Source organism: Physeter macrocephalus, chromosome 8 (genome assembly GCF_002837175.3).
Source record: "Physeter macrocephalus isolate SW-GA chromosome 8, ASM283717v5, whole genome shotgun sequence".
NCBI lineage: Eukaryota > Metazoa > Chordata > Mammalia > Artiodactyla > Physeteridae > Physeter > Physeter macrocephalus.
This window is the reverse complement of record NC_041221.1, coordinates 116,621,536-116,646,233: the sequence shown is the minus strand read 5'-3', so window position 1 is coordinate 116,646,233 and position 24,698 is coordinate 116,621,536. Positions and strand designations below refer to the sequence as shown.

At 33.6% G+C, this 24,698-nt stretch overlaps 1 protein-coding gene across 4 annotated transcripts in view; it reads right to left on the bottom strand.

Annotated features, from left to right (window-relative positions):
• Positions 1-738: 738 nt before the first annotated feature.
• The window catches only part of DMXL1 (Dmx like 1), a 132,524-nt gene continuing 108,564 nt past the window's right edge, over positions 739-24,698 (bottom strand). For all 4 annotated transcript variants that reach the window (XM_028493154.2, XM_028493155.2, XM_024131998.3 and 1 more), the window contains 6 exons: positions 20,671-20,798; positions 16,781-16,873; positions 14,312-14,403; positions 8,945-8,997; positions 5,840-6,057; positions 739-4,147 (listed from right to left, as the gene is read on the bottom strand). In XM_028493154.2, the coding sequence (XP_028348955.1) occupies positions 3,923-4,147; positions 5,840-6,057; positions 8,945-8,997; positions 14,312-14,403; positions 16,781-16,873; positions 20,671-20,798 (809 nt within the window). In that variant the 3' untranslated portion in view covers positions 739-3,922. The remainder of the gene's footprint in view (positions 4,148-5,839; positions 6,058-8,944; positions 8,998-14,311; positions 14,404-16,780; positions 16,874-20,670; positions 20,799-24,698) is intronic.

The following is a 24,698-nucleotide window of genomic DNA, read 5'->3' as shown; positions in this document are numbered from 1 at the left end:
AGATTCTGTTACAAAGGGCATACAGGAGTAAGGCATTTTCACTGTGGAAAGAAATGGGTTGTACCACCAAATTATTTCTATAACCTATCTGTATTTGCAGTGGGAGAACACTAAGAAATTTTTCTTGTTCCAAGGAGACTTGTGAAATAATGTCACACTGCAACTGTGTTAGATCCCTGACTTATAGGCCACAGACATACAGGAGACAACCAAGTAAGCAGAAGGGGAAGAAAAGTCATAAAAAACTCAAAACAGATTTAGCTTTGAAAATAACTGTAGCAAAAGCCATACACATTTCTAAGGCTGACAGGTGCATTTAACTAATCTATGTTCAACTTTTTCCAAGTACCCTGAAGGGTAACATCTTAACCTTTCTACTTAAGTCATATCAAGCATCAAAAACATCTCAACAATTCAAAGAGGAATATTCCTGACACAAGACCACTTCACTCAACAGAGTAGTTGCCAAAGTCGTTGTCCTTTTTGGTATGAAAATACAGCTTTTCTTCACCAACACATACACAACCATTTCTGGTATCATGTTACCAAGTGGGGTTTAAAGGAGTTTAGAAAAGTATTACCTCCTTCTTCCCTTCTCCCATGTTAAAGTTTTGCTTTGTATGTATTCTTCCATACATATTTCTATGTTCCTACATATATACTAAAGATTGAAAAAAACCTGAAACAATATGGGATACAACACCTTTTACTGCGAAATTTTATCTCACCAACCTCTTTTCAGATGAACAGATACAAATCTAACATTCTTTTACCATTGAGAGAATATTCCATCGTATGCATGTACCAAAATTTATGCCACAATTTACCCACTAATTAACATTTAAATTTCCAGTTTTCTTGCTCCACCAGATGTCTCAATAAACATCCATATACATATATTTTTATGCACAGGTGTTTTTATCTTAAAGGATAATCTCTCAAAAGATTGCTCAGTGAAAGTATGTTTTTCAATTTTAATATGTATCTAGGTAACTTTGTAGCAGTTTATTTCTGCCAGCAATGTTTCACTGTGCCCACTTCCTTGCATCTTCACCAAACTGATGTCACTGTTTTGACTTTATACTAATTTGATGGATGAACAGTGGTGACACATTTTTTTTTAAAGCATTCCTTTAACTATTAGTGAGGATGAACATAATTTGTGCTTGCTGACTTTTCCATGTCCTGTTCTGTGGATTATGTGATTTCTCCATTACTTATCATTTTAAAATTCTCTTTGTATTAGGGACATTAACATTTTTCCTATTCCTATACACATATTTCTTCTCGTCTACCTGTTCTTTTGACTGTGGTCTCTTGCAATATGACATTTAAACTCTTTGTTTAGTAAATATGTCTCTCTGGGTTTCCAACACTGTTATAAAAAGATCATCACCACTCTAAGGTTGTATAAGGATTTTCTTTAAGTAGGTATATCTCTGTATTTTGTTCCAATTGTTGAGACCATTTTGAGAAATTCCACAACAGTTTTAAAAAAATTTTTTAAAGAAATGAATTGGGGCAAGACAGAGAGAGCAAGGAGGATGGAATTGACTGTCCCATGATTCTACATAAGAAAAATCCTACATTTTAGAAAATGAGACTCACAATGTTGTGAATTCTTCCATCATTACAAAGTCTCATTCTCAGAAAGCACACAATTTAAAAAATGTATTTTGATGTATCCACTTCATTAGTGTGGATGAAATTTTACATATATGTGTATCATTTTATACTTAAACATACATTCCAACTACTTTTATTCTCACCTTTTTTGAATAATGCTTATTCATTAAGTTAAAGACTATAGAAAAGGAAGAACAGGATATCTGGGAAAATTATGGAATACTTCCTACATTAGCCAAATACAAATACAGAAGTTCTCCAATTTAGAATGTCACATACACTCAAGTCAACTAAAGTGGCATAAATACTACTTAAAACAATAGCATGCTAAAAATAGTTACTGCATGATTGTTTATTTAAAATATTATGACTCTGGATGTAAATACATATGGGCTTACATAATTTATTATTCATATAAACCCTCAATTAAAATGCTTAATTCTTCATCCACAATGTCTTTTTCCTAGTAAGCATAATAATACATTTTCTATCTCACTGAAAGTGTTTAAAGCCTTTTGAATCTTGATTCATGAAGAAATTACTGAGGAATAACTTAATATTAACTACATCAAACAATAGTATTGTTTGCAATGTTGTCACAGATTTCTCCATGGCAAAATAGTCACATATCATTATTGCACAATTTATAGGTACAGGTTATTATGTGCACATAAACTCTCTACATAATAACAGTGTCTTCACTGCAACTTGCTCAACACATTTAAAATTATGAATACAATTTACAAAATCTTTTAACAATATACTTTTAAAAGTATCCTGAGGATATTACAAAATTCATTTTACCAGCCCTTCATTTCTTTGCTTCATTTGACTCTTTAGTTTCCAAGATAATAGCTTTCCATATTTTGTTACATAAAAATGTTCTATTAATATTCCTATTAAAATATATTTAAGCTAAATAGTATATAATTGTCCCTTAAACACTTAGTCCCATCTGCCTCCAGTCTTCCTGGTTAAAATCAAGTATTATCAAGTTTTCTATAATTCTGAATCAGAAAAGGTATAGCACAAAACAGAAACAGGGTTAGCACATTTAAGTTAAAAGCATTGTGCATTTTTAATATTTTGGTCATATTTTATAATAAAATAATATATTTTGGCAAAAAATAATAAAATATAAGGCTTAGTTTATTATCTTTTAATGGTAGATCTGGCAGGTATTTTACATTTGTAAATACTATCTATTTAATTTGACTGTTTTCACATTTGTTTCTAAAAACACTGCTATAAGGTTTTCAGAACTTTGAGACTAAAAGCACCTAAAAAATAAGAAATAAAATAAAATTTAAGTAAAATGTATGGTGCCTAAAAATCCTTTGACAAATTTATAAGCTTAAGTATCTCATATATGCCAACACAGAATCATTATTGCCTGCTAAGTCTTATCTGACTCAATGTAATCTTTAAAATAATAATCTTGGAAGTTTTCCTGAAATTTATTTGAAAATTAGGATGGGAATTCAAAAATTAAAAAAAAAAAAAAAGTGAAAAAAACAGTTGCAGAAAAAGTTGTTATTCTGGTGGCAGTAGTTGTTATGGCACAAAAACAAATGAAAAGACTCGTAGTTTTCATATATATATATACACACAAACACACACACACACATATATATATATATATACATATACACACACACACACAGTTCAAATAAGATGTATAAGATACATTACATATATATACACGACCACACACACACAACTTGGGCTCCAGAAGGGAAACTGATGAAAACTTTACATAACGAGGCATTTGGCTCACCTGTTACTAAAGTCCCAAAGACAGTGTTAATGGAGATGTTCATTATTTTTTGATTCTTACCCAAATATCAATCTATCATTAATTAAGAGAGGAGTGTGAGAGATGTGTAAGTTTGAAAAAGGCAGTGAGAGTGTGGTGAATTAAGTGATGACTGATGTGCAACTGCTTTTACCTAAAGGGTATTTTTACTGTGAAACAAATTCACGCAGAGATATCTGCAGAAGAATTTATCAACAACAAGAAAACAAAACTCCTTTAACACTATGATATACTCACTATACTATAAATATGTATTATTACAGCATTACTTATACATTCTACTTTAGGCAATGTAGTCTAATTTTGAATGACCTTATTAATTTTTAAGGCATCAGTGCATCAAGGGCAAAGCTCCATAAAATAAATATGAAAACAAGAAAGCATTAGCTTATTTGTGGCATAGAGACTGATCACTGTACATCATATGTGTTGGCCACTTCATGGAATAGGTAATAAATTATACATCTTATTGTTAAAATGTTACAGCATAAATTTCACATCATTTTTCAACACTTCATTTAATGGGCTAAACTGATCCGGCAGTATTCTCATTTTCATTGTTCCATCAGCTCCACATGAAAAAATGTGATTTGCAGGCCCTGTCTCAATTTGCATCACTCCGGTTCCAATATTTCTGAAAATGGATTGCCGAGCATGTTCATTGATAAAAGTGTGGAGAAGACTAAAGGTAGAGAGATTCCAAATCTGAAATATATAAGGACAAAATAAAAATTGGGGTTGACAATTACCTTAAAAATCCAAACAAAAGGTTCACGTCTGTCTTCCTGTACAAATAAGGAATTTCTAAAACAAAAATGGAGAAAAATCTGTGTAGGCTTACAGTCATAACATTTTGATTCTGTATATGGTGTTGCAATTTTCCAAAGCTCTTTGATATTATCACATTCTTCAAAAATCAATACAGTAAGAGAGGAGGTATTTTAAACCCTTGGTTGGAGACGAGAAAACTTAGGTACAAGGAGGTTAGGTGTACAATGCAACAGAAACTTGTAATGTTATAGGAACTACAATCAACATTTCCTATCTCTCAGCGAAGTTTCTGTTGTGTAGTTGTATAGTGGCGTAATTCTTTCTCCATAATATACAGTACCCACCAAGGGATCAGAACCACTGGAAAGAGAAAAGTACCAAACACCTAGAGGCCTTCAGACCAGTCAAAACTATATTCCAGCTGCAAGATAAATTATTACAACTTTCTGATGTTTTGACATCACATTTTAAAAAAATATTTTTCTTTTCCCTAAGAAATTCATTAATTCATATTACTCTAGACATGATTGTTAAATTGTAAGTCCTGAATACTACCTGGTACACTATGAAATCTTATAACTTAATTAAATAATAAACCTCAGAATGAAAGTACAAACTAATCTAAATAACTAATCTAAAACATAGTACGATTTCTAAACTGAGGGCAGCTCAAGTAAGAAACTAGCTTCAAATTGGAAAAAAAAAAAGGAATTCTGTATGGAAGCTGGTGTATATATTTAAGAAAAACCTTTTTGAAACTCTTCAATTTTTTCTGGCTGAGAATTATGAAAACAATATGGAAGTTCTAACAAAGCAGTCCAACTTACCTGTACTAAGTACTCAGTAGCACTTAAATTAATGGATTCTAAGAAACTAGACTCCTCCTGTGGGTTGCTGACCATTAGAGTAACTCAGGGGCTAGTCTTATCCCTGCAGATCCTTCTGAGTGTAGCCAGAGAACCTTCCATCAAAACCACTATTTCTGTGTTCCAAAAATGCACATTCCTGAGCCTTGGACTTACCAAATGGGTATTTTTGGGATAGGACCTAACAACAGTATTTCTGGAGTGGGATGCATTTTTAACAAGGTGCTTATTAACATTTTTAACAAGCTGCTTAACATTCAAACTTCTAAGTTTGAAACACAGTGGAGTTTGAGAAGGACTGTTACAGGCAGAGCTTATCCAGGTACATCAGAATTCTTGAATCAGGCACTGAGTTGTTGGATGCTGATACTATGAATGACAAAATGGGGAGAAATTTGGGATAAGGGAAAATGTCAGTATATCTCACAGCCCCTGAAACTGAATTCAGTTAACTCTGAACATGGAGTCAAGACTAATTCTAATGTCTGAAATATGTTCATATCCATGGAAAATCCAGTTCTTTCACATGCATTAGTTAAGCATATTTGAAAACAACTGAAAAACAGGTATTTTTCAAGTTAAATATTATTTTATTTCATTCATTAAAAGATTTATTAAATAGCAATTAACCTTGTTGACTACAAAAGAACTAATATTTCTATTATTTAAAGAGACTGGTGTCAACATATGATTAAAGATCTAAGGTTTCTAAAGATTTCTTTTCATATTGTAATAGATATTGTGGCATTACTGTATTTACCTTTATGTTGCCTTCAGCAGATCCTGTAACAAAGTACTCTTCAGTTGGATCAATAGCAATGGCTTTAACAGGAGAATCATGGCTCTGGAAAAGCTGCCTCTGCTGTCGTAGCCGAAGGTCAAAAACACATGTATAGCCTTTTCTGCCACCTGATATTAGTAGCTGATGTTTCGGAGCATATGCTAAAACAGTGGCTCCGCTATCATGACAAGTAAAAGCTGGAAAAAAAAGTAAAAACTATTTAATAATGTAAGAAACAGACTTCTGCCTTTTGGCCAAGGTAGAATGATAAGATTAGATTTGCCATCCTGCCTAAAACAATTAAAATATCAAATGATATACAGGAAACAATGGTTTGAGACACCGGTCACTAAGCAATGAAGAATGATCTTTGCAAAATGGGAAACAAACTGGGTGACCAACATAACTGCCCCAGCTTATTGCCTATAGAGTATTTTCTGGCCGTGGCATAAGAAAGGGGAACCCAAGTTGATCTGGGTTCCTATTTCCACCAGCCATACTGGGAAAAAACCCTCATAATTCACAAGGCATTGTATAGAGTACTGAAAAGGGTACTGCCTCAAGAGAGGGGAAAAATTAGCCCTGTACCAAATATGGCTTTTAACACAGGCCCCCGCCCCGCCCCAGATCTAACTGTTTCCAAGTAACTTAGTCCCAGAGCAGAGGTCAAAAATATTTACACAATACATAAATAATCAGCACCTAACAAGGAAAAATTCACAATGCTTGGCATCTAATAAAAAATTACCAGGCATGTAAAGAAGCAGAAAGCACCCATAAGGACAAGAAAATCCATCAACTGAAAATAACCCAGAAATGACATAGTTGACAGAAGTAGTAAATCCTTTTTTTTTTTTTTTTTTTTTTTTTTGGTGTGGTACGTGGGCCTCTCACTGTTGTGGCCTCTCCCGTTGCGGAGCACAGGCTCAGGACGCACAGGCTCAGCGGCCATGGCTCATGGGCCTAGCCTCTCCGTGGCATGTGGGATCTTCCCGGACCGGGGCACAAACCCGTGTCCCCCTGCATTGGCAGGCAGACTCTCAACCACTGCGCCACCAGGGAAGCCCTAACTAACATTTTAGATGTTGTCTCATGTATCAGTAGGTCTCATGTATCAGTAGGTTATGCTTTTTAATTCTGAACAGTATTCTATTACATAAATATACCACATTATCCTGTTGGACATTTGTGTTGTTTCCAGTTTTTGGCTATTATAAATAAAGCTGTTAAGAACATTCCTAATACCAGTCTATTTGTGGACATGTGTTTTCATTTTTCTTGGGTATATATGTAAAACTATATACTGCTGGGTCATGCTACGTGCATGTTTAACTTTACTAAGAAATTGCTAAACAGTTTTCCAAAGCAGTTGTACTGTTTTACATTTTTATCAGCAAATCATGAGGGTTCCAGTTTCTCCATATCATCACCAACATTTGGTAGTCTAGAATCTTTAATTTTTGCCATTTCAGTATACAGAGTAGTATCATAAATTATGGGTGAATTTAGTTTGCATGTCCCTGATGACTACTGATGTTGAGCATCTTTTATATGCTTATTTGCTATTCAGGTATTGAAAAAAATGGTAATTTAAAAAAACCTTGAATATATCATTTCTTTAATAGATTGTGCTTTTGGTGTTATATCTAAATCTCATTACCAAACCCAAGGTCACCAAGATTTTCTCCTATATTTCCTTCTAGAAGTATTACAGTTTTGTTTTTACATGTTTTACATGAATCATTTTGAATAAATTTTTGTGAAAGGGGTAAGGTTTGTACCTATGTTCATTATTCCACATATAAGCACCCAATTGTTATTAGCACTTTTTGTTGGAAGACTGTCTCCACTAATTATCTTTGTGTCATTATTAACAATGAGTCTACTATTTATGTGTGGGTCTATTTCTGGGCTCTCTAATCTGTGTCTATTCTTCAGCCAGTACCACAATGGCTTGATTACTGTAGCTTTATAGTGAGTCCTGAAATCAGGTAATGTGAGTTCTCCAAGTTTGTTTTTATTCAGTATGCATTATTCTAGGTCTGTTGCCTCTCTACATAAACTTTAGAACCAGTTTGTTGATATATACAAAACAGATTGCTGGGGGTTTAATTAGAATTCCAGTGAATCTATAAAGTTGTGAGGAAGTAACATCCTAACAATACCAAGTTTTACAATCTGTGAACATGACGGCCTATCTCTCCATTTATTTAGATCTTTTTTTCTTTTACTTTTTTTGTAGCTTTTCCCAACAGATGCTATACATATTTAGATTTATGCTTCAGTATTTCATTATTTTGGGTGTTATTTTAAATGGTAATATTTTTTTAAATTTCAAATTCCAATTGCTCATTGTTGAAAAAGGAAAGCAACTAATTTTAGTATAATGACCTGGTATCCTGTGACACTGCTGTGCTTGCACATCAGTTCCAGCAGCTTTTTTTCTGCATTCTTTGGGATTTTCTACACCATCATGTAATCTGTGCATAAACAGTTTTATTTCTTCCCTTCCAATATGTATAACTTTTACTTCCTTTTCTTGTCTTATTGCTTTATTTAGAACTTCAAGTACAAAGTTGAGTAAGAGTGGTGTGAGGGGATATAATACTGTAACTGATGTTCGCAATGATGACCTGTGCTATCAGATTCAAAGTAAAAACAAATGATTTTTATATTATCTATGTTCCACTGTCCTTCATTAAAGTACAGTGAAGAGTTAATTACATATAGCATTTTTTCTGCTTTTAAACTTTGCCACCATGGTCAAAAATAAACCTCACAGGCTACTAAGTGTGTCATTAAAAAAAAAAATCCAGGGCTTCCCTGGTGGCGCAGTGGTTGAGAATCCGCCTGCCGATGCAGGGGACACGGGTTCGTGCCCCAGTCCGGGAAGATCCCACATGCCGCGGAGCGGCTGGGCCCGTGAGCCATGGCCGCTGAGCCTGTGCGTCCGGAGCCTGCGCTCCGCAACGGGAGAGGCCACAACAGTGAGAGGCCCGCATAACGAAAAAAAAAAAAAAAATCCATTTAAAAATCACTTTTACTTTATGAATTTGTGATTCAGAAAATGCTTTCAAAACTTACCATGGACTAAACTATTGGCAGGTGCTACAAGAGTGTCCCACAAACATATGTTTCTGGAAAAATAAAAAATTACTTATTGAATGACATAAGAAGTTAACAACAGAATAAAAATATGTCTCACATTATATAATGATAAAGGTATCAATACAGAAAGACTATTATACTTGTTAACATATACGAACCCAATACAGGAGCACCTAAATATATAAAGCAAATACTAATAGACATAAAGGGAGAAACAGACAATAATACAGTAATAGTCGGGGATTTTAACACCCCCCTAACATCAATGAACAGATCATCCAGAGAGAAAATAAGGTAATAGTGGTGTTAAGTGACACAATAGACCAGCTGAACTTAAATGATATGTACAGAATATTACACCCCAAAACAGCAGAATGCACATTCTTTTCAAGCACACATGGAATGTTCTCCAGAATATATTACATACTAGGTCACAAAACAAGCCTCAACAAATTTAAGAGGATAAAAATTGTACCAAGCAATTTTTTCTGACCACAATAGTATGAAGCTAAAAATTAACTCCAGAAAGAAAAATGGAAAAAAACCCCAAACACATGGAGACTAAACAACATGCTACTAAAAAACCAACGGGTCAATGACAAAATCAAAGAGGAAATCAAAAAAGACCTTGAGACAAATGTAAATGGAAACACAACAACCCAAAATCTATGGGATGCAGCAAAAGCAGTTCTAAGAGAGAAGTTGATAGCAATACAGGCCTTCTCAAATAAACAACACAACCTACCACTTACCACCTAAAAGAATTAGAAAAAGAACAAACAAAGCCCAAAGTCAGCAGAAGGAAGAAAATAATTAAGATCAGAGAGGAAATAAACAAAATAGAGATTTAAAAAAAAACAACAAAAACAATCAATGAAAGCAAGAGCTGATTTTTTTGAAAAGAAAACAAAATTGACAAACCTTTATCCAGCGCATCAAGAAGAGAGAAGACCCAAATAAACAAAATAAGAAAAGAAAGAGGAGAAATAACAACAGATACCAAAGAGATACAAAGAATTATAATACTATTAACAGTTATATGCCAACAAATTGGACAACCTAGAAGAAATGGACAAGTTTCTAGAAACATACAGCCTGCCAAGAATGAGTCAAGAAGAAACAAAGTTTGAACAGACTGATCACTAGAAACGAAAATGAATCTGTAAGGGGGAAAAAAAAAAACCACCAAAACCCAACTGCCAGGAAACAAAAGTCCAGGACCAGACAGGGGAATTCTACCAAACATATGAAGAACAAACACTTATCCTTCTTAAACCATTCCAAAAACACTGAAGATGAGGGAACACTCCCAAATTCATTCTACAAGGCCACCATTACCCTGATACCACAACCAGACAAAGACACTACAAAAAAAGAAAATTACAGACCAATATCTTTGATAACTACAGATACACAAATCCTCAACAAAATATATTAGCAAACCGAATCCAACAATACATAAAAAGCATCATACACCATGATCAAATAGGATTTATTCTAGGGTCACAAGGATAGTTCAACATTTGCAAATCAATAAATGTAATACATCACATTAACAAAAGGAAAGATAAAAATCACATGATCATCTCAAAAGACGCAGAAAAACTGTCTACTGAGATGTCCATTCATGATAAAAACTTTCATCAAAGTGTGTATAGAGAGAACATTCCTCAACATAATAAAGGCCATTTAGGACAAATCCACAACCAACATCATACTCAACAGTGAAAAGCTGAAAGCCTGCCCACTAAATTCAGAAACAAGACAAGGACGTCCACTCTCTCCGCTTTATTTAACATGGTACTGGAAGTCCTAGCCACAGCAATCAGACAAGAAAAAGAAATAAAAGGTATCCAAATTGTAAGAGAAGGGGACTTCTCTGTTGGTCCAGTGGGTAAGACTCCATGTTCCCAATGCAGGGGGCCTGGGTTTGATCTCTGGTCAGGGAACTAGATATTGCATGCATGCCGCAACTAAGAGTCCGCATGCCACAACTAAGTGTCTGCATGCCGCAACTAAGAAGTCCACGTGTCGCAACTAAAGATCCCGCATGCTGCAACTAAGACCCGGTGAAGCCAAAGTAAATAAATATTTTTTTTAATTAAAAAGAAAAACAAATTGGAAGGGAAGAAGTAAAACTGTCACTATTTGCAGATGAAATGATACTTTAGATAGAAAACCCTAAAGTCTTCACCCCCCAAATTTAGAACTAATAAATGAATTCAGCAAGGGTGCAGGATACAAGATCAATATTTAAAAATCTGCATTTTTATACACTAATATTGAAATATGAGAAAAAGAAAGTAAAACACAACCTGTTTAAAATCACATTAACAAGAATAAATACTTATGAATAAACTTAACCAAGGAGGTGAAAGACCTATACTCTGAAATATAAAACACTGATGAAGGAAACTGAAGATAATACAAAGAAATGGAAAGATATCTTGTGCTCTCAGACTGGAAGATTAATATTGTTAAATTGGCCACACTACTCAAAGCAATCTACAGATTTAATGCAATCGCCATCAAAATACCCAGGCATTTTTCACAGAACTAGAACAAAATAATCCTAAAACTTACATAAGACCCTGAATTGCCAAAGCAATGTTGAGAAAGAAGAATAGAGCTGGAAGAATCACACTCCCTGACTTCAGACTATACTACATAGCTACAGTAATCAAAACAGTGTGGTACTGCCACAAGAACAGACACATAGATCAATGGAACAGAACAGAGACCCCAGAAATAAACCCAAGCATTTATGGTCAATTAATCTATGACAAAGATGGCAAGAATATACAATGGAGAAAAGACAGTCTCTTCGACAAGTGCTGGTGGAAAAAACTGGACAGCCACGTATAAAATAATGAGATTAGAACATTCCTGTTCGCCATATACAAAAATAAACTCAAAATGGTTTAAAGACCTAAATGTAAGAACAGAAAACCATAAACCTCTTAGAAGAGAACATAGGCAATACACTCTTTGACATAAATTGTAGCAATATTTTCTTAGATCAGTCTCCTAAGGCAAAAGAAATAAAAGCAGAAATAAACAAATAGGACCTAATTAAACATAAAGCTTTTGCACAGCAAAGGAAATCATCAACAAAACGAAAAGACAACCTACTGAATGGGAGAAAATATTTGCAAACGATGACTGACAAGGGGTTAAAACATAAAATATATATACAGTTCATACAACTCAATATAAAAAAAAAAACTCAATAAAAAAATGGGCAGAAGATCTGAATAGACAATTTCCCAAGGAAGACATACAGATGCCCAACAGGCACATGAAAAGATTCTCAACATCACTCATTATTAGGGAAATGCAAATCAAAACAACGAGTTATCACCTCACACCAGTCAGAAATGGCCATCATCAAAAAATCTACAAACAATAAATGCTGGAGACAGTGTAGAGAAAATGGAACCCTTGTACACTGTTGGTGGAAATGTAAATTGGTGCAACCACTGTGGAAAACAGTATGGAGGTTCCTCAAAAAACTAAAAATAGAACTACCATACGATCCAGCAATTCTACTCCTGGGTACATACGTGGAAAAAATGAAAATACTAATTTGAAAAGATACATGCATCCAAATGTTCACAGCAGCACTATTTACAATAGCCAAGACATGGAAGCAACCCAAGTGCCCATCAACAGATGACGGGATTAAGAAGATGTGACACACATACACACAATAAAATATTACTCAGCCATAAAAAAGAATGAAACACTGCCATTTTAATGTTCACAGCAGCACTATTTACAATAGCCAAGACATGGAAGCAACCCAAGTGCCCATCAACAGATGACTGGATTAAGAAGATGTGACACACATACACACAATAAAATATTAGCCATAAAAAAGAATGAAACACTGCCATTTGCAGCAGTGTAGATGGACCTAGAGAGTATTATGCTAAGTGAAATAAATCAGATGGAAAAAGACAAATACTATATGATATAACTTACATGTGGAATCTAAAAACAAAGACAAATGACTGTATATACAAAACAGAAATAGACTCACAGATATAGAAAACAAACTTGTGGTTACCAAAGAGGGGAAGATGGGTGAGTGACATATTAGTAATATGGAATTAATAGATTAAAAACTACTATATATAAAATAGATAAGCGAAAAGGATATACCATATAGCAAAGAGAATTATAACAATTATCTTGTAATAACCTATAATGAAGTATAATCTGCAAAAATACTGAATCACCATGCTGTATACCTGTAACTAATATGTTGTAAATCAAGTATACTTCAATTAAAAAAAGCAGTATGTCTCATTATAGCTCACTTGAACCTTGCTCACACAGAAAGTTCTTAAATTTATAAAGCATCGAATACAACCAATATATTTATGTATGATTAATTTTTAGACAAAAATTTAAAAAACTAATCGCTTCCCAAACTGAATAACTTTAGATTAACATGTAATTAAAAGGAATACTATATGAAGTCTGAATACGGAAACTACTTTTTGTATTCACTGATTTTCTAATCTAACAGTTTGACTCGCATACATAAATAGCAGGACACACCGAATTTTCTTGAGTACAAAGAAAACTTATTCCTACTACAAAAGGGAGCAGCTTCTACTCCATTCTGTGAGTTACAAAGGAGGCACAAATGTGTATAAGAATTTCTATGAAAAATGGGCTGAAAACTCCATATTCCTAAAATTCCCACTTTGAGTGTAAAGTGAGGCCTCAAGACAAACAAAAAAGCTCAGCAACCTCACAAGGCCTTAATCTCAGAACTCAGCTGTAGGAGGGAAGTAAAAAGTGTGCCTGGACATGGAGGGAGGAGACTTTTTTTTTTTTTGCATATTTAAGCTATTTGGGGGGATGGGGACGGGCTGTCACTTACTAGTTATTATACAACTAACATGTCTTTCTCAGCTTCTTGTGTTCTTACTGTGAAACATTGATAATGCGATATAATAAAGCTGTGGTGAGGGTTTAACTAAATAGCATGGCCAATAAATACTCTTTTTTTTTTTGGCCTCAAGCTTTCTTAACACATAGCAAATAATATGGAGAAAAACTCTACCAACAATCAAATTCTTTTATCCTACACTAAAGTCTTAACATTAGAATATTAAAAATCCAGAAGGAATGGATTTTGTCTTTAATGTCACCAGAATTTCCTTAGCTGTACAATTAAAACACTAAAAAAGCTCTAAGAAACAAGTCTCTTTAAATAAAAATATTTAAAGGTGTAATTATGACATTACTGAAATATAAGGACATTAAGCAATTAAAAAATAAAGCTTAGCTATACATACACAGACTTCAATTTCAGTTATAATCTCTTACCTATTGTCAGTTGAAAGACCAGCTGTAGCTATCAGAGAGGAGGAACTAACGAAGACAAAATCATTGGCTGTTTTGTTATGACACTGCCAAGTCTGGAATGGTTATAAACAACACATGTTTATTGCTGTCACAAACAATTTTATAAGCAGGTAGATGCATTAATCAAAAAGCGATCATGTAATTTGTGGCTTACTTAAATCCTTGTGTTCTTTCCCCCACAGATTTTAGAAAAGTTGCAAGAGTAATACAGAGAACTCTCATATACCCTTTACCCCGATTCACCAATGTTTACCATTTTGGCACATTTGTTTTGCCTCTTCTTCTCTTTCACTCACACACACACACACACACACACACACACACACAACCTTCCCTGAACCATTTAAATAAGATGCATACGTTATGACCTTTTATGACCTCCGCTTTTGTTCAACCAAAAGTTCAAAGGGAAACAAAAGAAGGTTAACTTCAAACATTTTTTAGAATACTTGTGAAAATTTTTGTCTTAGAAAACAAAAACTAGCATTTTAGATGATCTCAGATTGAATTATTTATTTTCAGAAATATTTAGGCTTTCAAATACTTTTTCAAATATGTGAATAAAAACATATTACTAAGAGTCAACAAATTAGAAAATTTACAATGTTTCTCAATATTCCATCAAACAATAACACACTACTATGAGAGGTTTAGTCAGTTATAAAGGCTTCCAAATTATGTCTGTTCAGATGTTTCTCTTCAATAAAAAATAAAATTTTAAAATATGTCAAAATCATCATACGAAAAAGTTTTCCTTTGAGTCACTTCCCCATTGCTCCCAACCACCACTGTAGCTGGGCTAGATGATGTCTTTAAAACAAAATCTACTTTAATCCCCCAAAGCAAATAATGTTTGTTTTTAATCCAATTTGTCTTTTTAGAAGTTTAAAAAAAAAGGCAGTCCCCTAAGAAACATAAACTTGTACAGTTGACCCTTGAACAACACAGGTTTGAACTGCATGGGTCCACTGACACACAGATTTTTTTCAATAAATACATACTACAGTACTACATGATCCAAGGTTAGTTGAACCTGTGGATGCAGGACCATGGATATGGAGGGCTGACTGCAAAGTTATATGCAGATTTTCAACTTGGGGGGGTGAGGTGTCGTGTCCCTAACCCCTGTGTTGTTCAAGGCCCACCTGTACATTTAATCTGCTGCCTGAATGAAAATATGAGGAAAAATATTCTTTCAAGGTACCCTCACCAACACTCCTTTGCTTGCTTTCACTTACTTAGACCAGTACTTTATTCTAGCATTTAACCTTGGATGAATTACTGGAATTTTAACCCATATTCTTAATTTTTTTCTTGATAGGTACTGCTTAGTCCTATAAAGGGCTTCACTAAAGAATCCATCAAATATAAATTCAGTGTTCTATGAAGCTGCGGAAGGTTCACTAAACCTGTGTGGTCCTGAATAGAGATGAACCTTTTTTTTTTTCTTAAAGAGATCGACAAGAAGATAGCACCAGCTATAGGATACCCTTTCTACTTTGTTCATAAGGGATAGTAACTGCAGAAAAACAACCAGATGCACTGGTCTGTTGATCATTCTTTTTAGGTATCACAGCCACTGCTATTTAGTAAGGCTAGAAAAGGGCTTGAGTAACCATGGGTTGCATGGGTCTCCAGAGTTACCATGTTGGTTCTATACAGGTTTCCTTTTTATTTTTTACATCTTTTTATTTTATTTATCCCTTGACTAATCATTGCATTTTTAATTAATTTTACTACTTTGGTCTTTATCAAGTGACTAATCCACTAGCTTTATTATTTATTTACATTTTCTGGTGAGATTTTTTTACTTTTCTATGTTTTCTTTTTTTTCCTTTCAGTTTTGAGAAATGATTGACATGCAGCACTGCATAAGTTTAACGAGTACAGCATAATGTTCTGGCTTACATACATCATGAAATAAGTTTAGTAACATCCATCACCTCGCATAGATATAAAATGAAAGAAAAAGAAAAAATATTTTTCCTTGTTCTGAAAATGCTTACAATTTACTCTTAACAACTTTCATATATAACATGTAGCCGTGATAATTATGTTAATCATGTTGTACATTACATACCCAGTACTTACTTACCTTTTACCTGGAAGTTTGTACCTTCTGACTGCCTCCAACCAATTTCCCCTCTCCACCCTTGCCTCTGAGTAACCACAAATCTGATCTCCCCTTGCCATCAGAACCAGGTATTTTCATACAGGTTTATTCTCCAAGTTACCAGAGACTAAGGATTTTTATACCTCACAGTGTAATTTTCAACATAATACAAGGACAGAAACTTATAGTAAAGTGATTGAATACACAGGACTAGATAGATTTTATATTTTGGCTTTGATATTTCTTGCAAGTATATATTCTTGGTTTCTCTAAAATAAAAATTCAAAAAATTTTAAAGGTAGGAATTCTTGGCTTACCAGGTATGGCTTAGGCATACTTCCAGTAACTGGACAACATTTCCAGTTTGTTTGATACAAACTTAAATATCCATCAGCATCAACTATTCCAAACTTAGAGAAAAAAAATATTTAAAAGTATTTAATACAAATAAAAAAGCACATATTTACCCTTACCCTCACTGTGAATCTCATATTTTAACTCTTAAACATTTGACTGATAAGTTGCTTGACTTTTCACTTCACCTACGCATGGATATAGTCCAGAAAAACATTTAGCTATTGCTTTAAAAAATTCCAGGGTGGATATAAAGGAAACTAACATCAGACACTCAATTTATGATACTAACCAACAGCATAGTCTGTATATTCTCTGTAAGTACTCCAAAAATAGGATACTGGATTTACACATTAAGCCATGTGACAAGGTTTTAGGATATATAAGATAAAAAACTCTTCATCTTAAAAAAGACAAAGTAAGGACTTCCAGAGATATACAACAAGGAAAACATGTAAACAACAGCAGAAAATGAAACAAAGTTTATCACAGTAAAAGAATTCCACTATGGAAACTCAGAGCATTTTGACTGGAAAGATGACAAAATAATCCAGTAAGGGAGTATATGATACAGATCTTAAAATAAAAGAAATGTCTAATTCGGACTCCTGCCCTCTGTTACAGATATAACAACTATTAACAATTTGATAGTGTTCCCTTTCAGATTTGTTCTATGAATATTCAAACATTCATACATATAAGGATACAAGGTTTTTAAAATATTATGATGATAATATACAGTTCTACAGTTACATTTTTTACTTATTATAGCCATTTTTTCACATTGGTATATATAAATCTACCTCATTCTTGTGCTGTGCAGTATTACACTATATAGTTGCATTTTAACTTTTTAAAGCTTTTCCTTATAGAATTTCCAATTTTTCCTATAATAAAAAGTGCTGCTTTGAACATTCTTGCATATACATCTCTGAGTATTTATATAGGATAGACATGTAGAAAAGAAAAAGCTCTGTCAAAGGGCATCATTTAAAATTGGTAGGTGAAGCCAAAATTAAATCCTAAGTGGTAATATCAATTTACACACCCATTTTTCTTACACATTAGTCAACAGTGTGTACTATAAAATTATAATATTTGTTGATTAACAGAAATAAAGTCTCATTTTAATGTGCATTTCTTCAGTTATTAGTGAGGGTTATTGGCCATGCATAGGGTTTTGTTTGTTTTTTGTTTTTTTTGGTAAATTGTTCACATTCTTTGTCTTCTTTTTCATTGTCTTCTTACAAAACTGACTGATAGGACTAATAGTAGGAATATTAATCCATTGTTTACTATTTTTGTTACAGATATTTTTCCGACGTTTATCCTTTCTGTGGTTTATCCTATGTTTTCTGGAGTAGTTTTAGATACATTCTTCAGAAAGGCTATATGGAATGTGCTAATTCTCTGCATACTTAAAAATGTGTTTATTTTGCCACCAAATTTAAATGACAGTTTGGATAGACATCGACCCCATTCCTTATCCATCAGAATTCTGTGAATACTGTTCTATTGTCTATTTGTAACCTCTATTTTTGAGGAGGCCAATGCCATTAATTTTAGATAGGGGAGTGGAGAGGTTGTAAGCAATCATTTTTACCCCTACTCCTTCCTAGAAGCTCTCTTTATCCTTCAGTTAAAAAAAAAAAATCAAATAATCAGGCTGTGTCTAGGCATGTGCTGTTTCTCAATACTTCTGCTTAGTACTTGGTAGGCGCTTCTTTTTCTAAAATTCCATGTTTTGCTTTGGGGAAATTTTTATTTTATTATTCCTTTTAATATAATGTTTCTCTTCCATCACCTTTTTTCTTCTTCTGATATATCTTTTAAATTTCTTTTATAAGTTTTCCTGGGTCTAGTCTCAATTTACTTCTGATAAATTCCAAATTTGTACTTCCCAGTCACAAACTTGATTTTCAAATACTTCCATTCTGCTATTCAGCCCTTGTAATCAGTAGTTCCTCTACTCTCCTAAATTTGGGGAATCATATGTTTTTAACTTACAAAAATTCTTTACTGTTCTTCTGCCTTTGGTTCATAGAATCCCGTTCTTGTTTTACAATGTAGGATCTTCCTAAATCCAAGGAATTATTCCTCACAGGTCATTTTTTTCTGCTAAATGCTCCCTTTTAGCCTCTTGGTTTTTCTGCAATGTCCAATGACTTTTGACAAAATGATCAGCATTACTGTGATATACTGTGGTATGAGTTATCTGTTCCACTTACTCCAGTAGGCTTCCCTACTAAGGGAGATAGCATGCTTAGGTGTGTGCTCTTGGGCACCATCATGGCTAAGGTGAATCAACAGTAAGCTGACTGCCTGTCAAAGAGACTTGGGCAGACAATAAGGAAGTTTGTTGTGCCTTAAAATAGCCTATATAGAAGGTTGTAGTGAGTGTAAAATCTATAAAGTAACTCTGAGCGTAGAAGGACTTGAATACCACACTAAAGAATATGGGCTTTTGGATACAATGAGGAGGCTGCAGGTTCTTGAAAAGGACAATATGATCTCACCTACAAGTGTAGTTATATAATTATGTTATTTGTTCTTTTTTCTTTTAGGGCTGTACCGCACAGCTTGTGGAATCTTAGTTCCCCGACCAGGGATCAAACCCGAGCACTCGGCAGTGAAAGCACGTGAGTCCTAACCACTGAACCACCAGGGAATTCCCTATGCTATTTGTTATATAACTTTGTTGACAACATGAAGAATGCATTAGAGAGATAGGGTCGAAGTACAGAGATTAGTTAGGAACAATGTAACACTGACAACCAAAGTGGAAAAATATGAGCACATAAGTGATATTGATAGGTTATACAGCTGAAAGTACAGTAGAATTCTAAAGGCTTTTATATTAAATCCCCTTAATTTCCCATTAAGGAGCAAAGAATGTTGCTAATTGGTATTAAGAAATTATAGGCTCTCAATTTTGTTTCGTAACTACATGAAAAATTATCCTTGACTTCTGTGAAATGATAGGAGCCATCTGACAAATGTGGTAGGCAAAAAGGTTGCAGCACACCATGACACAAGTAACACGTAAGGAGGGTGGAAGGTTTGGAGGTTGAGGGAAAACAAAGGCAAGATGAACCATCAGCTAGGGCCTGTGTGAATGTTTTTAGTGAAGCATGGCCCTGAAGACAAAGAGCAGGCTGATTTCCCCTTCAGTACTTGTTTAAAGTGCTAGTAAGATAGGAGGACCAGAGAGAGGCAGGTTGAGGAAAGGAGGATTATGGGAGGTGAAGCTGGTAAGAGCCAGGTTGGCAAACTTTTATTAAAAGGCCCATATAGTAAATACTTCAGGCTTGCCAGCTACAGTCTTTGTTCTCCTGAACTCTGTTACAGTACTGGGAAAATAATCATAGAAAACAAATAATGAATGGGTTAGCTGTGTTCCAATATAACTTTATTTACAAAACAGGTGGCTACGCCGTAGTTTGTTAACACCCTGTTCTAGAGCAGTGCTTCTCAAAACTTTAATGTGTACAAATCACAAGAGTATCTGGCTTACTTACTACTTGGTACTTGACCATACTTTGAGTAGGTCCCAGAGGGTAAAGTAAGCAGATGTATTTAATAAAAAATGTGTAATATAAGATGGTCCTATAATCATTTGGTCCTTAAGTATCATGTAAGAGAATTTTAATGGACATGTATATAATGTCTTTCCAGGAAGAACCAAGTGAATTTAAGTTTTGAGAGGAATTTCTTTAAAAAGAATTCATATAAGATGGATTAATACTTCACCATTAGCTCATTGAGCTGTTCTCTTCAGAAACCCAAATGAGTAATATTCATAAACCTTTAACGAAATCAAACCATTTTCCCTATTTACATTTTTATATACTACCTTATTTCCTTGATAGTTAAATCTCATTCTTGTAACTCTTGAATTGCCACCAGATCGGAAACAGGTTATTTGTTGAGAATGGCCCCATTCGAACATTCTCACACTTCCATCTTGAGCTCCTGTCAGATCTGCATTATAAGAGGGAAAAAATTGCAAATTTATTTCAGGAATCTTTGGCAAATTTATCTTTTAATCCAATGTGAAAATCTTTATGGAAGAAATACCTAAGAAATGAATCATAGTCAATTCACATGAATTTATTACCTTTGTATGAAATTTCACTTGAATACTCTCAATCTTAAAAACAGCTAATTACATGGTGTTCTTTCATCTGACAGAACATATCCTCACACAAAACAGCAGAAGCAATTAAATCAGACCTCTATAAACTTTATTTCCTTTTGAAATTATCTCAGCTACGTTTTAATAGCCTTTAGTAGATAACGTTTATGATAAAGAATCAAATTCTTGGAATTACTTAACTTTGTATGGTGACAGATGGTAACCAGACTTATCATGGTGATCATTTTGTAATGTACAAAAATACTGAATCAGTTTGTACACCTGAGACAAACACAATACTTTAATAAATAAACTGTATTTTTAAAAAAAAACTTGGGATTTTTTTTTCACACACACTGTATTTTATTTTTACAAGAGATAAATAAACTGACATCAAGCATTGTAAATGGATGACCACAACAAAAGCAACGACTGCAATTACCAAACACGAAACACACTCATACTATGTCATAATATTGACATTCAGCCCAGTAATCCTCCACTGTAACAGCTCCTTTACTTTGCACTGAAAATTGATTTGTATATTTTTTGCTTCTGAGTCCTTGCGGGATTTTTTTTTTATTCAAACAGAAAGTCACAAAAATTATAATCAACCTCATCAGTTCACTCAGTCCCATGTAATTAATTTTTTTCCATCTTGATCTTTTGTTAGCACTTTTATGAATTCATCAGTTTTCCATTAGAGTTCTGGAAATGCTTATTCATTCAGTTCAGCAGTATAAAATCTTGGGATTTTTAACAGCCAATTCTTATCAGTCATACTACTGATGTTTAAATTTATGCATTTTTCTCTGAAAAAAAGATTGTAGAAGGTCTTGAAAGTCATGCTAAAAACATCATTTCTAATAGTTATTGTGACTGATCTGATATCTCAAATATATGTTATCTGTTTCATTAAGGAATATGAACAAACTAAATAATTATTAAATTCTTTACTTTACCATTTACTAATTGTGTATTACTAGGAAACTTACTTAATCTCCCTGAGCCTATTTCCTTCTAGTAAAAGGTATATAAGTCACTATAATAGTGATATATATCATTAATGATAAATAAGTCACTGGACAGTTCTGAGAAGTAAATGAGATAATTCATATAAATCATTCAGAAATATGTCTAACATATAGCGTTAAATTTACATTAAGAATAGTTATCAGTATTAATGTGGTACAGAGGTAGTGAGAAATTATATTAATGTATGTAAAAGTAAAGTATCTAGCACATTGCTGGTCATACATTAGTCAACTTTCCCTCATTTATTTCCAAGTATTTAAAATAAAGGAGCTTCAACTGTTTTGACATGTTTTAACACTGGGCTGGGATGGAAGGGTGGGTAGAATTTCTTGAGACTAGGGATGTTAATTCTATCCGCCCTCTCCTCTATAGTCTTGCCTAGCTTAATCAAAAAAATAAATTGGACTAGATGCATTTAAAAACCACTCAAATTTTTCTATTATTTATGGTTTTATTTAATTTATTTGGAAAAAATCCCTAATTATTAGTGGCTCACATGTAAAATGAAACACTCTCTTAAAGCCTTATAAACTAAAACTTAAAAAAACAAAGGTTCCATGACTTCACTGGTGGCACAGTGGATAAGAATCTGCCTGCCAATGCAGGGGACGTGCGTTCGATCCCTGGTCTGCGAAGATCCCACATGCTGCAGAGCAACTAAGCCCATGCACCACAACTACTGAGCCTGCATTCTAGAGCCCGTGTGCCACAACTACTGAGCCCGTGCGCCACAACTACTGAGCCCGTGCACCACAACTACTGAAGCCCGCGTGCCTAGAGCCTGTGCTCTGCAACAAGAGAAGCTACTGCAATGAGAAGCCTGCACACCACGATGAAGAGTAGCCCCTGCTCGCCCCAACTAGAGAAAGCCCGTGCGCAGCAATGAAGACCCAATGCGGCCAAAAATTAATTCTTTAAAAAACAAAAACAAACAAACAAAAAACCCCACAAATGTTCCTATAACCAGGTTGTCTGAGCAAATAGTCCTTATTAGTAAGTAAAGTCTGTTACATCATATACATGTAAGGAAAGAGTTAAATGCAACCTTAAAAATCTTAATAAATTCATTTTTTGTTTTTGAAATGGGGCTTTCCTTTTAAGACTTACATTTCTATTTCAGTTCAACCTATTAGATTAACTTCTAAAAAATTTCCCTGGAGTAGAAGTCCAAAAGTTTTGGTTTACAATGACTAAGATTTTTTAAAAATCTACTCCAAAGGAAGGAACTATTTTGAGGTATCTGTAATTCAGAGTAAAATTTTTAAAAAACTTGTTTCAAAACATTTCCAGTACATGAAAGGAGCCTATTGTTGAAGTAAAATTACTATCTGCGAGACTTGTTCATGACATGAAAAAATATACTGTAAAAAAATTTCAGTGATTAATTTAATTAACATTTAATTTTTCAAGTCTCTTATCTGCCAGTTACAGTAGTTCTTCTCTGAACGGAGAAAGTACTTACTGCAAGACAGAATTTACATGATATTACCTAATAACTCTGAAAATAAGTCCATTAATTGCCTTTGAAGCTAGGGATTATTTTATTTAAATTAATGGGCTTGAGGTAGAGTCTATTTATAAACTAGTCACCTGTCATGATACATGTTTGGGACTGAGAAATAATGAAATCCCTTCAATATTTCAGGAAACTTCTAAACCCTATTGTATAGAGTAAGGATAGATTTTAAACAATGCCAAATTTTCTTGCTGCAGGATTAATATTATTTAAGCTTTGTATATAAAACACCTTTGACTCCTTCCTCTATATGCTTCATGATTGTTTTTAGTTCTTACTTTACATTAGACTTGTGGATAGAAAACATATACTTCTAGTGTTGAATAAATTTGATGTAGTGAAAACAGGCTAATTTTCAATATTATTTTATACTTCTAGCATAAGTAACAGAAGTTACCCTCTTCATCTTAAATACATGGTTCTCTTCAACCCTTTTATTAGACATTGGTATACAACTTTGATAATAGATGCTTACAGCACTTATTATAATTAGGTAGAAAAGAACACTGGTTTTGCCATTCCTATTTTATCAAAACATCTCTCATAAAAAAGGTGGTACAATTTTTTTGTAGGTTATTAAATTGGAGGGACATGAGTACCTTTTAATTAACATGCACTATTTTCACTAATTTTATTACTGTGTAGTAGGACAATTTGATGAAGGACACTATTTAAAAATTATATTTAAAAAAACTTGGAATACACACATGCCAATATGAATACAGATTCCAACCCACAATTTTAAAGTTGTCTCTATTATTTTTTCTCTGCTTCAATACTTCCAATAAATTCCCCATTAAATCTTTGTTAAAGGAAGAAAAACTTTTGAGATTCCTAGGAAGATTAACTAAAAATAAATATATCCTGCCTTAGAATGTAGTAATAACTGTTTCCTATACTTACTATTAGTGTATCTGATAAAAGACAAACTGACAAAATATTAATAAAATACAAACTGATTATGAGGAGGCTACAAGTGACCCAGATATGGTTCTGTTCTATGTAATAAAAAAAGGGAGAGATCCAATTATTAAAACAATAATTATCAACTACAATTTAACATTGTGCAGAGTCCAGAAATGTTCAAAAATAAAATGTGATAACAGAAATATTCAGTCAAAATGCTAAAAATTTACATGTAAAGTTAGCCTTCTCTATTAATTCAGGAGAATCACTTTTTCTATTTTTACCCAAT